This window comes from Lonchura striata, chromosome 1 (genome assembly GCF_046129695.1).
Source record: "Lonchura striata isolate bLonStr1 chromosome 1, bLonStr1.mat, whole genome shotgun sequence".
Taxonomy (NCBI): Eukaryota; Metazoa; Chordata; class Aves; order Passeriformes; family Estrildidae; genus Lonchura; species Lonchura striata.
Window position 1 is genome coordinate 139,910,037 of NC_134603.1, and position 14,074 is coordinate 139,924,110.

At 44.3% G+C, this 14,074-nt stretch overlaps 1 protein-coding gene across 2 annotated transcripts in view; it reads left to right on the forward strand.

Moving 5' to 3' along the window:
* Positions 1-5,303: 5,303 nt before the first annotated feature.
* GPR158 (G protein-coupled receptor 158) overlaps positions 5,304-14,074 on the forward strand; it is a 190,458-nt gene continuing 181,687 nt past the window's right edge. The window contains exon 1 of one of the 2 annotated variants that reach the window (XM_077788579.1): positions 5,304-6,286. In XM_077788579.1, coding sequence (XP_077644705.1) covers positions 5,415-6,286 — 872 coding nt within the window. In that variant the 5' untranslated portion in view covers positions 5,304-5,414. The remainder of the gene's footprint in view (positions 6,287-14,074) is intronic. The other variant, XM_021533112.3, reaches the window with a different exon arrangement.

Here is a 14,074-nt window from a genome sequence, read left to right on the forward strand (position 1 = left end):
TAAGAAATTGCTCCTGAACTAATTCTCAAAAGAAAGTATCAGCTGTGTACCATCAAACTAGGAAGATGTTTCTACCAGGTTCCTGAAAGGTTCTGATCTCAGACACATTAAATAAGTTAATGAAGAGACTGGCTAAGGAAATAAAAGGTCAAATCATTAGCAAATGACTAAAAAAAAAAAATGAGATAGTTATAAGCATTTTGAAAAATGGAATAGAAACTAAATATAATTCGGAAAAATCAGAGGTTGCCTAAAATCACTTTGGTAAAAACAAGTACAAAAAAAAACTACCCAGAGTTAGCAGAGCTCAAATCCTCAAATAAAAATAGATAATAGGTAACTGGGAAGCAATATGTTTTGAAAGGTTATGAGTATTACTCATCATTACAGACTTGAGTAGTGGTCAATACTGTGATGAAGGTGAAAAAGCAGGCAGACCTCAACATGGGGTATATTAACAGAGAATTTTACTTGTTCTGGAGGTTATGCTTGATAATGGGAGGCCTTGTCTGGGATGCCTAGAGAAGCAGGCTAACAGAATGGATAGTTAAGAAGAGAACAGTAGGGCCAACAACAATTTTGGAAAGCAAAACATAGCCTGTTATGAAATTTGATTAACTTAGCCCAGACAAAGAAAAAAAGGAATAAGGCAAAGTGGTCTTTTGTAGACAAATACTAGTTTATGGTGATTGTGCTGTGATAAGAAGGCAAAGAAACAAAGTAAAGAAGACTTGGAGTATATTATGTGGTCCCCTCACCCCACACCTGGTTCATGCAAATGAACATGGGTTGCTTTCTTTGATCCAGCTGTGAGTTTCATGACATTCGTAGAAGCTTGTAGATCTCTGTGAAACTTACCTGAAATTAATTAAAGGTATCAGAAGTCACTGGCAGGCAGACAAAAAATATTGCTGCTAGAATGTTATTTGTTTAAGTACTCAAGCTAAAAGTAGATGTACTTTTAGGAATACTTTACTTTTCATGTATTTTTAATTACCAGAAGCAGCAATTTTTATCAACATGTTGTCTCTGTTTTGTGAGAGAAATACAACACAATTTTAAAAGTTTTGGTACTTACTCTTGTGTGTATTCTCTGTATATCTCCTAAATAGTTTAGGACAAAGACTAATAAATGAGTCTTTAAATATATTTCACAGCTACAACAGTCTTTCCTTGCTCCCAATGCAGTAAATGTGATGATTTTAGCATTTCAAATAGTTCAGATAAACCATGATCTTTTTGCATAGACCATATTTGAAGAAAGTAAGCTACACTTACTCTAGTTTGTTAATAACATCTAATATTTTGCACTATTGTTCTTTCTACACTGTAATTAGATTAATGTAGAGCTGACTTCAGTCCTGATAGGCAATACAGTGAATTGAGATGCTGCATGTACAATGAGTGAAGCAATTGCAAGGGTTGTAAAAACAGAAATATGCAGGACAGTGGTCAGATGCCTCCTCATTCCTTGCAGTGGATGGCTTGATGGAGCACTTCTGACAGAATTGAGGCAGAAGCATAGGAAACATTATTTAGTCAGAGTAATCTTGTGTCTCAGGGGACTCCCAGTCCATTTTCACATTGTCTTGGTCACAGCTGAACAGATTTCTGACATAATCAACTGATTACATATAACAGTCCAGAAATACTAATGCATTTTAATATTAAAATAAAAAATACAATGATCACATGTTTCTACAGTCCTTAGTTGTTACAGTAGGCCCCTAGCTGAGTAATAATTAACATTGGCTCCATGATTGTAGAAGGCTGGTTGTTTTAATATATAATTTTACACTATATTATACTATACTTATTAGGAAACTCAGTAACTTTTACAGCCAGTCTGATCTAGTTTTGACCTAATTGGTCAATTAATCTAAACAGTAATTAAGAAATCACTTTTTGGTAAACAAATCTCTAAAATATATTCTACATGTGCGCAACAACAAGCAGCAGTAAGTGAGATATGAATGGTTTCTCATTTTTTGCTCTGATCTTCTCACAGCCTTCCCTGGGAAAATGCCTGGGAAAATCTGTGCCTGCTCTCTGTGGTCAGAGAGAGTTGCTGCCACACTTAGTAAACTTATGTAAATAAAATATTTGGTAGATTTCCTTAATCTAGGAGGATACTATATTTCCATATTACCAATTCCCATGGATCTGGGTCCCATGGCATAGTGTTTAGAAAGCTGTAAGAAGATGCACATTTGCAATGGCTTAAAATCAGTTTGTGTCTCATTTTGGACCTGGCTGTACACAGTAGCTGTTTGGGATCAGCTCTGAACTGATTGCAGAAGGAAGCCCTAAGGATAAAGGAGGCATCTTTGAACCCTGTGTGATACAACTGTACAAGACTCAGCCATGCTCCTGGCACCTTGAATGAGAAAGTCCTCAATAAACCTCATCCTCTCCCTCTGACTCAAAAGTGCCAGCATAGAGACCAAACACCCAGAGCAGACTGATAGGACAGCAAAAAGAGAGGCTTCTAATGCTTGAGATTAAGGGAGACTTCCAGCATCTGGGAGATGTGCACTAACCCTTTTGGGACTTTGCTCCTGGCATAGCTAGTGAAGGACAAGGAGCAGGGGGATTGGTGGGTGCCACTGTAGAAGGGTATGTGGAAGGACCATGAGGTGATTAGGAAACACAAGGGACTTACCATGCAAGTGCATGGAGGGGAGAGTCGATTATCCTGAGAATGTGTGAATGTGGCCATTGGATTATCCTGAGAATGTGGCCATTGAGCAGGCCTAGTGCAATTCCAACAGGTATTGATAGTCAGGCTAAAGTAGGGAAAATGAATTTTCAACAGGGAACCAGCCTTTCCTTTACAGCAGCTCTTGTCTGTCAATAAAGAGAATTAGCCTAGGCACAACATTAAAAAATGTGTCATTTATTATGCCAGTGATATCTCTCCATGTAACAGATCCTACGTTAGTTTAGCTCAGTCCTGAGAACTGCTGCTGTCAAAAGCCCTAGTTCTCCCTTATCCACAGCAAATGATGCATCTTTAGGTATTTGCTCAGAGCAGACTTGGAAATACAGACTCCCTGTGCTGTGCTAAACTGTAAATACCAGCTTCTGAGCTTCTCAGCATAAGCAGTTTCTAAATCTCACAAACTATTCACTTGAGGGAAAGTTCAGTACAAGTACATTGTTCTTACGTGTTGAATATCCTCTTCAACTGCATGCAGCAAGAGACAAAAAGAATTTCTAAATTTCTCTCTTAACCAACAATATTATAATTATTAAAGGTTTCCATAGGTAAAGACAAAGTTCACAGCATCACTGGGATCTATGGACTGCAAATGTAATTTACATCTAGCTATCTTGGAGTGACTATGCCATCAAGTGTCATTTCAAATAATTCTAAAATAAGATTATGCTTTAAGAAACAGATATAACTTGTCAGTGGTTTAAAATTAGATCATATATTCTGCATAACTGAAATCTGCTCCTAGGATGTGCATGCACATGCGTGTGGGGGAGAAAAGAAAAAAAAAATGGTTGTCTTTTACTACTCTTTTCATCTGCACTTTTGAATTCCAAAATGGAATTTTATATTAAATGGGAATGGAATGTAGTTAGGAGATTTTGCCATGGACCACCTCCTCCAAAACTCACCCTTTGCTGTCTCCTGTCACAAATCCCTCATCCATTAGTAAGATAATGAGCATGTGCATAATTCTGCATAAGAAAATGCACAAAGTTAAACACATGTTGAAATGTTTTATTAAACCAGATCCTCATTAGTAATCATGATGCCTTATCTGGAAAATCCAGATAAGCATTTGTATTATTCCAAGGGGGTTTCCACAGAGCAGGAGGAAAGCTGAGCGATCAGCCTGTGCTGCTTCGGCTCCACACAGGTGCTCTGAAGGTCAGTGTTAAAAGCCACTGGATTAAGGATTTAGTTCTGAAAACAGCTGTAGGAATTAGCACCTTGGAGTTAAAACACTAAGGGGAGAAAAAGCCCACGGTTACAGAAATACAGCCAGCCAGGCAGCGGAGCTGCAGGGCGAGGGAAGGTGCTCAGCGCCCGCTCCGGCGGGATGCTCTCCGTGCAGCGGCAGGCGAGGCGCCCGCGGGCGGCGGGCCCGGAGATCCCGAAGGCGCCTTTGCCCTTTCCCACACAAACGTCGTTCCCTTCGCCAAACGCCTCCCTCCCGGGCAGCCCGGCAGGCCCCACGCGTCCCGGGGGCAGCCGAGGATCAGCCTGCGCCCCCTCCACCCACCCTGGAAACGCTGGAAGCGGGAGCGCCTTCCCCACAGGGCACGCAGCCCTGACAGGCATCAGCCCACGCTGCGGATCTGGCTGGAACTGCCTTCCCCCGCAGCGCCGGGCTTCTCCTGATCCCGGAGCGGCGGAGGAGGCACGGAGAGGGGGATTTTGGGCATCTTGACCCCCCGCTCCTGCGCTCGCCCCGCGGCCGCTCCCGCGGTCCCGCCGCCCGCCCCCGGCGCGGAGGCGCAGCGGCGCCGCCCCAGGCCCGCCACCAGGTGTCGCTGCCACGCGCCGCGGGAGCCCCCCGGGCCGGCGGAGCCCCCGCGGATTCCCGCCCGCGACTCCCGAGCCCCGGGAAAGCGGAGCGGCTCCCACCGGGACGGGCGCCCGCCCCGCCTCCGTCCCCAGCTGAGCCGGCTGCAGGTGAAGCCAGGTGCCTCGACGCCGCTCCGCGGCAGCAGCACCGCCTCCCCCGGCACCGCACGGCGCCGTCCTCCTGCCCCGTGAGTGGCTGCCGGCTGACTGACAGGCGAGGCGGCCACATAGGGCGGCCGCTGCCTGGCGTACACCTATAAGGGCCGGTGGCGAGGAGCGCCGCGCGGTGTGGGGTTACCCGCGGCGGAGCCGCCCGGTGACCATCCGTCCTCCCACGGCCGGGCGTTCTCTCTCGCAGAGCCGAGCGGAGGCGGGTGCCTGTCCGCTGACTGCTCCCCAGCAGCGGCCCCGCCCGCCGATCCCCGCAGCAAGTGGCAGTCCCGCGCCACGGGCCCTCCTCTCCGGCAGCGGCGCCCGAAGGATGCGGAGCGGCGGAGCGCGGGCGGCGGCGGGGCGCCGCGGGGGGACCCGCCGCTGCGCCGGGCGCGGGCGCCGCCGCCCCTGCGCGCTGCGCCGGGCAGGAGCTCAGTGAGCGCGGTGGCCGCGGCGGGAGGAGGCGCAGGAGGGCTCGGCTCTGCTGTCGCCGGAGGGGCTGCGCGCCGCTCCGCGCCGGCGGTGGGGCTGTGCGGAGCCCCGCGCTGGGGAGGCTGCGGGCGGCACCGCCACAGGTGACTCGCGGGCCGGGGGTCGCGTTCCGCCCCGCTGCCGCTCGGCCGCCTCTGCGCGTTCGCACCCCTGCGCCGCGGCCGCCTGCGCGCAGCCCGTCTTCAGCCGCCTCGCCGTGCCGGCGCGACCGGCAGCACCGGGGGACATGGCTTTGCTCCGGCTCCTTCTTCTCTTGCTCCTCGCCCAGCGCGGGCTGGGGGCTGCCGCCGACCGAGGGCAGGCAGTGCGCCGCCGGGAGCGGGCGCTCGGAGGGAAGCAGCCTATTTACAACCACATCAAGAGCCGGGAGCCTCTGCCGGCCCCGCGGAGCCGCTCTACAGAGAGCACCATCTTGGCGCAGCGGCTCGCCGAGGAGGTGCCCCAGGACGTGGCCTCGTTCCTCTACACGGGCGACTCCCGGGAGTTGCGGCGAGCCAACTGCTCCGGGCGGTACGAGCTGGCCAGCCTCGCCGGCAAGTCGCGCTTCACCTCTCACCCCTCCCTGCACGGTGCCCTGGGCACCCTCACCCACGCCACCAACTTACTCAACATGATCCTCCAGAGCAATAAGTCGCGGGAGCAGAACTTGCAGGAGGACCTGGAGTGGTACCGCGCCTTGATCAGGAGCCTGCTGGAGGAGGACCCCAACATCTCCAGGGCCGCTATCACTCTCAGCACGGAGCCTTTCTCCTCCACTCCCCAGGTTTTCCTCCAGGCCAGCAGGCACGAGAACCAGGTCCTCCTGCAGGACTTGTCCTCCACGGCTCACCGCCTGGCCAACGCTACTGTGGAGACAGAGTGGTTCCACGGCTTGAAGCGCAAGTGGAGGCCGCATCTGCACAGGAAGGTCTTAAATACGGGCCCCAAAACTTTGGAAAACAGTTGGAAGAGGCGGGAGAGCTTCACTGCTGATAAGAACCACATCAGGTGGTCCTCGCCATACCTGGAGTGCGAGAATGGGAATTACAAACCTGGCTGGCTAGTGACCCTCTCGGCGGCTTTTTATGGGCTGCGGCCAAACCTCCTGCCCGAGTTCAGGTAAGAGGAGTGTTCTGCTTCCTTTCTGTTGAGAAAGGGAGGGGGGAAACAGGATGGACATTTGGTTCTGCCCCCTCCTAGGGAAGGGCATTCTGGTCTCTGGGTGACCTGATCAAGCCCTGCCTCATGGGCTGCTCAGTCACACCGCAGAGCAACCTCAGGCCTTCCTGTTGAGCTGTACCTTCGTGCCTTCGGGAGCTGTGGCTCCTTAGAAGAATCACAGTCATCTCCGTCTGTAACACAGCGTTTGCTTTACCTGCTCCCATCGGAGCAGCCGTGCATGTGGGTTACATTCCTGGTGTGCTTGTGGGGAGAGGTGAGCAGCAGTTGCCAGTTGAAGTTCATCTGTGTCAGCAAGAGGAAACAACTCTCTGAATTGTTATTTTTTACTCTACTGCAAAATTGAACCTAGCTGGTCCCCAGCTATGCTTTTAACCTGCTGGGAAATAACATTGTTGTGCTGATAAACTGCTGCTTCTGGTCTCCAGAGCACATCCACTGTGGGGTGCTCGAGCCCGGTCAGTGGTAGTACACTTGTAGGTAAATCAGTGCTGGTGACTGCCGTTCTGTCATAGTTCATGGGGCTATAACCTGAAGTGGCAGTAGGGGAGCTTTCCTTTTGCACCACCAGCTTTATATTTGATACCTGGCATATGTAAAGGTTTGCTTAATTTTTATTGCTTTATATACTTTTTTTGCTTTTATATACTTTGCCAGTGCACTGCAGCTAACAGAAATGAAGATAGAAAGAGGCCCTTTCTTGTGTCTTTGTATCTTGACACCAAAGAGGTTTGCTCAAAGAATGAGAGCAACCTGTGAAGTGTGAGATGCCACTTTTTCCCCTGGCATTCCTGCAAGGGGTTCACAGGTAACTCTGTCCAGTGGGGAATGCGCACTGCCCAGAAGCAGCTGGCATTTCTCAGGATGAGAGAGAAGCAGAAGACTTCTTTTGTGCTATGAATTATATTAGTAGGTAAAGATTGATAAGAATGTAGCAGACACCAAAGAGATTTTGCCACACCTAGGTAGTAGCAAGGCAATAGTGTCTGTGAATGCTGTTTCTCTTGGCTTAGTCTGAAATCCAGTGCAATCAAACAGATATGAGTACAGTCATAAATCCTTGAAAAAATTCAAAATTTGTTGAATGGATAATGGCTGCTTATTTCTCTGTTGAATTAATTTTTGCCCTGAAATTTTCACACTTATGGGGATGATAGGGTTAAGGTAAAATGATCTCAGCTGTAGGCTGTTTGTTGCTGAATTCCTCTCGAGACTAAAACCCAGGAATAGGTCTACTGTAGAGCTCTTCTGGACCCTAGGGAGTCCAGAGAAGTCAGGAAGCTTGTCAGAGATCATTGAAATGCAATGTTCAACATTTGATGAAGCTCGGGATGTGGATGAAAGTTAATGTAGGCTAATATTCTCTTGTTGGGGATAAAGTTTGGCAGAACCACTAGGCTGGAGGTGTGGTGGCAGCCATAAACCATCTCTCTGAGAATATAAATTTTGATACCAAGTTTAACTCAAAGAAGCTTCAATCTTGACTTAATTGAAGGGGAAATAAACACACGTTTTAAGGAAAAGAGTCTAAAGCTCCAATCCCAGCTCTGTGCTAGGATTCTGTGATGCCAGGAAGCATCTCAGTGGTGTAGGTTTCTGCTGTGCTAGCTTTGGGGTGCAGAACACACCAGGTCTGTTTTGGCGTAACCCTGGCCACCCACGGCAACCAGTAGATGTTCTCCTGGATGTAGTGCAGAGCACTGCCTTCCCTGCCTCATCTTCCCAGCCTCTGCTTGCCACGCGGGGGTCACTTCCATTCAAGAAATACTAGAATAACTTGTTATAACACTGACACTTCAAGGGGCATTCACTGAGATCATCTAAGCTTGGAGAACCACTTCTTATTTAGAAGATAGTGAGATGGAGCATGTTGTGCAAGTTCAAAGTGTTGTATTGCTGTTATACTGAATAATTAGGACAAAACCAACAAAGATTTGTTGTATCAACAGAGATAAGTTTGTAAGCATTTCTAAAAAACGGATTATGTTTTTTGCCAGACTATTAAATAAACAGAAGAAATAAAATTATAAATACTTACACATTCTGCCAACGATAGTTCCTGTGCTCCTGATTTGAGGTATGCTAGATAAAAGATGGGCTTAAATATAAGGTTATTACTTGGGATATTGAGAAAGTAGCTTCTCAGCTACACAGAAAATGGTATGCACAAAATATGCTTCCAAGACTTGTAGTTTGTCTCAATATTTACACAGTGTTTTTAATACTTAATAGGTACACAGCCTCAATGCGAATTTTTAAGAGAAAAAATGGTTTAAAGCATGTGGAAACATGAATTGAAAAGTGTAACATCTAGTTATTGGAAAATTAGTGTGTGAATTACTAGAAGATGCCTCTTGAAGTGAGCTTCCTCTCACCATCAGTCTTTGAGTGAAACAATATTTTGAATTTAAATTCTTATTTAAGGCCCATATGAAAAAACAGTTTGTTAACCTCCATCTTTTGAAGTAGCTATGCTGCTTCTCCCCAAAATGTATCTTTGAACCATCTGTTAGAAACATTTTAATGAATCGGTTACCATGCTCCTCCCATTTAGTAGTCTGGTGTGATATCATTAATGTTAATTTAGTGTATGCCTCCTTATTATTATTCTGTCAGTTTTTGTACTTTCTTTGCTCACATTAGATTTAATGCATGGTACATTAGGGTGAGATTCATTAAGGAACATGCTCTATTCATGAGAGTTCTTTCACATTACAGAAGGAAAAGCCCATTCTTGGTATCTCTTCTGTGACAGCAACAGATGGGTTTGTTCATGTGGCGTAGCAATGGGAAGAGTTTAATGAGGGCAGTACTGGTAACTACTACTGGCTGTGTTCAGTGCATGCTGCTACAGCAGTGCTGTTGTCAATGGCATTCTGAAAGTGCAGCACAAAGCAGCAAGCTTTCTTCTTAGCATTGTGAAGAGTTACAGTGCTTTTGGCCTGAGGGGGCTCTTGCAGACAGCTCAGTGTCTTCAATTTCTCCTCCCCCCTTCCCAAGAGATTACTGCCCAACTGCCCCAAGTGAAGGCCAAGGAGGGAATGTGGTTAAATGTAGCAGTGTGGGGTTTAGATGGTGGTTGCTGCTGCCTGTACCTTATTTCCCAACACTGCTATAGTTAAGTTGTCTTGCCATTACTAACACTGTAGACAAGTGCTCAGGTGAAGTGGATAAACCAAAGGCAACTTGATTGTACTGATAAATGTACCAGAAGCTGTTCAGGGCCACATTCACCTAGTACAATGCCAAGGTAGCAGTGCTGGCTCTCTGCAGCTTCTTAGCAGGACTTGATGGTATTTGGTTGGTCTTTCCACCCAAAGTGCATGGAGAGAACATTACTGCTACCTGCTTATAATGTGCTGTGTAGGCTCTTGTTCAGAAATCAGGATCCATAGAGACTTAAAGTAATCACTTGATGTTAACCATCCCCCCTGTCTAAACGGATGGCTTGCAGCTGAAATTCATGACCTAATGTGCCTAATCACTCTACTGCTGTAGTGCTGCAGGGGATAGAGCACAGTAGCATCTACCACAGATCTTCTGTGCCCCTCCTCTGCTACTGCCTATTGCACAGTCAGAATGAACCATATTTTATGGCATGTCATGATCCAACTGTCCTCCTTGCAGCCCTACTGAGAAAGTGGAAAAGTGTGAGAAATTGCATGTTGTAATTATGATTCCTTTTCTAAAAACATTTTCTTGGCATCTGGAGAAATAATTGAAAGGTCTTCATTGCTTTAGGAGTCCTTGAGACAGGTGGGAAAGGTCACATTTTCATCTGGAAGAAAGATGACTAAATAGTCAGATAATAGGAGCACACAACTTAAAAAAAGTCATCCTGGGTCACTGAGTCAGTCTTCTGCTGTCACAAGCCCACTTAATGTCATAAGTTGACAAATCACCACCTTGAAGTAGGTGGGTTTCCCTCTTGACTCTTCAGTTCACTGGCATGCTGGACCTAAGGGTTGGGTAACTTCTCCTGATTTCTGATCTGAATTTATTCACACGCAGTCAGTTCTCATGCATTTATTCTGGTCCAGAACTGTCTTCCATCTGACTTAGTGCCCTTAGCTGATGTTTACTGCCCTGACTGATTTATAGGCAGTGGCCCCTTCACCACCTTTGTTTACTTGACTACAGAAACTGCCTTTCTTTAGTCTCTGTCATAAGCTCTCTGTTCCTGTGGTCCCCCTTCTCAAGTCTTGTTTCAATAATTCCTGAGCATGGTTAGTCAGATTCATGTGCACTGTTTCAGGCTTGTGCAATGACATCAATTATCCCCAAACTCTGATGAATGAGTTCCAGCTTTTGCAGTTCAAAATGTTCCCTTGTGTGCTGTTCTCATTTTCTTTAACATTGTGTTGAAATATGTCCACATTTTGGGTACTGGTCATTGGTCTCGCATGATTTCTCATTGTGGAGATCAGATTGTCTTCAGGATCCAAAGCATTGGCTTTTTTTCCCCCTCCCACCGTATTCCAGCAGGTTTTTGCAAATGCAGTATAGCATTTACTGTATTTTTTAATGTTTTTAGGGGGAATCCAATGGAATAATGTCTGTTTTGGCAGAAAGGTACTAAGTTAGCAAGCTGAATAAGTTTGGGGTGGTTTTGGTGTTTTTCTGTTGTTTGTTTTGGGTTTTATTTTTTTAAATTTTATTTTATTTTGAATGGAGTCTTGTTCTGGATCACTTACATGTAGCTTCATTCTGAATTTTGGCCAGAATTTGCTATATCTTAATATTTTCTGTCTTCCAGAGGTTTGTTCCTTTTCTCAGTTATTGGAAAGATATCCCTTGATTCAAAGATAATGTTTACTGCATAGTTAAATTGAGCTGTTTCTTCCCTAAAGGCAGTGTAATGTAGTGATTTCTACTGTACCATTAGCAATTACTTGGGCCACTCCAGTGTTAGACTATGATGGGACCGTTAGTTAAGGAAGCATTACTAAAGGCAGATTAAACTGTGGAAGTAGAAGTATTTATGACAAATAAGTAATTTATTAGGGATTATATATATATTCTAGGATTTATTATTCTGCTAAATATTTCACAGCTATTAAAATGCTTGGTAAAAACCCCAAACAAATGTAGACTTGAAAAAAAGAATTTTAAAAATGGGTATTTTTTTTTCTTTTAGACATGGTTTAATTTTTTTCTTTAATTCCTTTTTAGTTTCCCCCAATCTCTTTAGTCTGAATAGTGAGCTAAGAGAAAATTAATTTTAATTGTTGAAGGAGACTTACAAATTTTTTTATGCCATTGTGATATGACATTAGTTGTATAATACAGAAGATATTTTAAAATTGAGATTGACATTTTTATAACATGTCCTGGGCCTTGATTGAAGGTGTGGGTGGATTTAGAACAGGTTTCAAAAATTAAAAGGAATAATTTATTTTCTAGACTTTCTGAAAGTCTTGGATTTGTGTTCCTGAAAAGAAGTTAAACCAAAGAAGCCTCTTATTATACTGTCCATTTGTGGAAACCCTCAGGATATTTTAAGTATTTTCTAGGCAATTAATCATGTCCCTGCCAGCATTTTTCATATGAGGTCATGGATAGGGATAGAAAACTGGATGTTGATGAAAGAAACATAGGAAAGGAACAATATGGATTTCTCTTTCAGAACCACGATTCAACTTTCTTCAATATTGGAGAAGCAGAAGTGCGTCTTTGAAGAAAGAAGTTAAATATGGCTGTGAGAGGATTGAAACACATACTTCATTCATGTCCACAATTACATAGCTGAGTTAAAAGAAATTTGTGGGGTTTTTTAGGTCAAACTTCCGTTTCCAACTCCTGTGTTTTTCACCCCCATTGCCCTTGGGCCAGAGTTCCAGCACAACAGGTTATCAAAGCTCTTTTGAAGGGAATAGACATGTGGCAGTCCTTACTATCTGAGATTCAGCTCCAGGACTGCCATCTATTCTATTTGAGATAGAAGTGTTCCTAAATGTAAGAAAAAAATTATTGCTGTGTTAGGTCAAATAAAAGGTTTCCATGGCCCTTGCTCCAAAAGCAGCTTCTGGCAGGTACTGAAGGAAAAAATGTCAAGTTCTTCTATCCTGGTTATGTCCAATTTACCAATGATCAGCAACAAAAAGAAATTGTCTTCTTTCAGACTTTATCTGAATGACTGGATAGTAAGTACATATTAAACTGGCCTTCATGATTCTTATCCATGTTTTAACACGTTTTTGTCTTCTGCTGTGTAGTTTAGCATTGTATTCCATAATATATTTATATATTCCATTATAGCCATCTACTGTGGGTTCCATAGTTTTCTAGTTTTAAACTCACTTCATGAATCTAAATTCATTGGGAGATCCCAGATTCTTGAATTAATGTTTTCCAAAATGTTTTATTGCATCTTTTCTGCATCAGCCAGGTTTAGTTGTGGGTTATATTAAACATTTTTATCCCTTGCAAACTTTGTCACTGGCCACTCATTTGTGAAGTCCAGCTTAACTTCCCTGCACATGAAAGCTGGTTTTTGCTTCATTCTTTCAAGACTGATGAAAATAATTCATTTTTACCAAAATGTCTCTGCTCTGAGCAATTTTTGTATCTTTGTTTTGTATTGTGTTAGAGATTCTACTTCAGCCTTCCACTTTCTGAGGTATTTGAAATGTTTTCAGTAAAGCCTATCCTTTTATCATGCAGTTTCTAAAAATATCTTGGTTTTGTCTTACGTTCTTGTAACTTGTATGTTCTTCCTTGCCCAGGTTTATGCCTTTCAATTTTTTTTTTTGAGGTTGGCTTCCACTTTTGAGTTTTAAAATGACCTTGTTATCTTTAAATAATTTTTCAGGGTCACAGGATTTAATATAGTTAGGCTGAGATCATCTATGCTGTGTAGGATTCTTCTATTTCAAAAGCCCTTTGTGTTCCTAATGTATTTTCTTATTTCGTGCTCTTTTCCTTGGGTCTCTTTTTTTCCATATGCCTATCTGACCCCATGGATGGTAATGGAAGCATTAAAAAAAAAAAAGTAACCTGAATTTGGCTCCAAGACCTCTTTTCATAGGGATAATCTAAGTGGTACTCTACCATCACCGACACCTGGCATTCCTATACAAGGGGATGCTTTGTGACAGAGTTAGGATGCTAGCAGCAACTTGAGCATCCTGAAGTGTAAAAACCCCAAAAAACTCCAAAGCATCCTCACTCTGAGTATCTGAGGAACCGTCTGACTAAACTGCAGGGGTATCCCCAGGGAGGCAGCATGCTGTAAATATGAAGGCAGATTTAAATTTGAAATAATTCTTCAGACAATAGAATTCAGCTTTAAGTATTCTGCACTTGTAATACTGTTTCAAATGGCCTAGAGAGACTCTCTTTGAAGATGAATCCTAATTGATGTGCCTACGCTGCTATACCTTACTCCTCAGTTAAGTTTATTTGTAGTGGAAGTTAGTTCCCCTATGAAAAGATTGAAAAGCAGCAGTCATGCTATCGCTGAGGAATTGGGGAAGTGTATATCCTAGGGGTAAGGAATTTGTAGCAACTCTGTAACCAGGCCAAAACTGTGTCTCATGTCCCAGTAGCTTTTTGTGAACCTGGCTGGCTATGTATGGTAACAACTTTAACACTGTCCAAGTGATGCAGAATCCTAAATCTTACCTTGCAAAAGCAAGCTGAAGCTGCTGTTTGTCAGTAAGACTTATGGCTGAAATTAATTTGTGAATTTGGCACCAGGGTTATTTTTGGGTGCTCAGTTGATGGTAC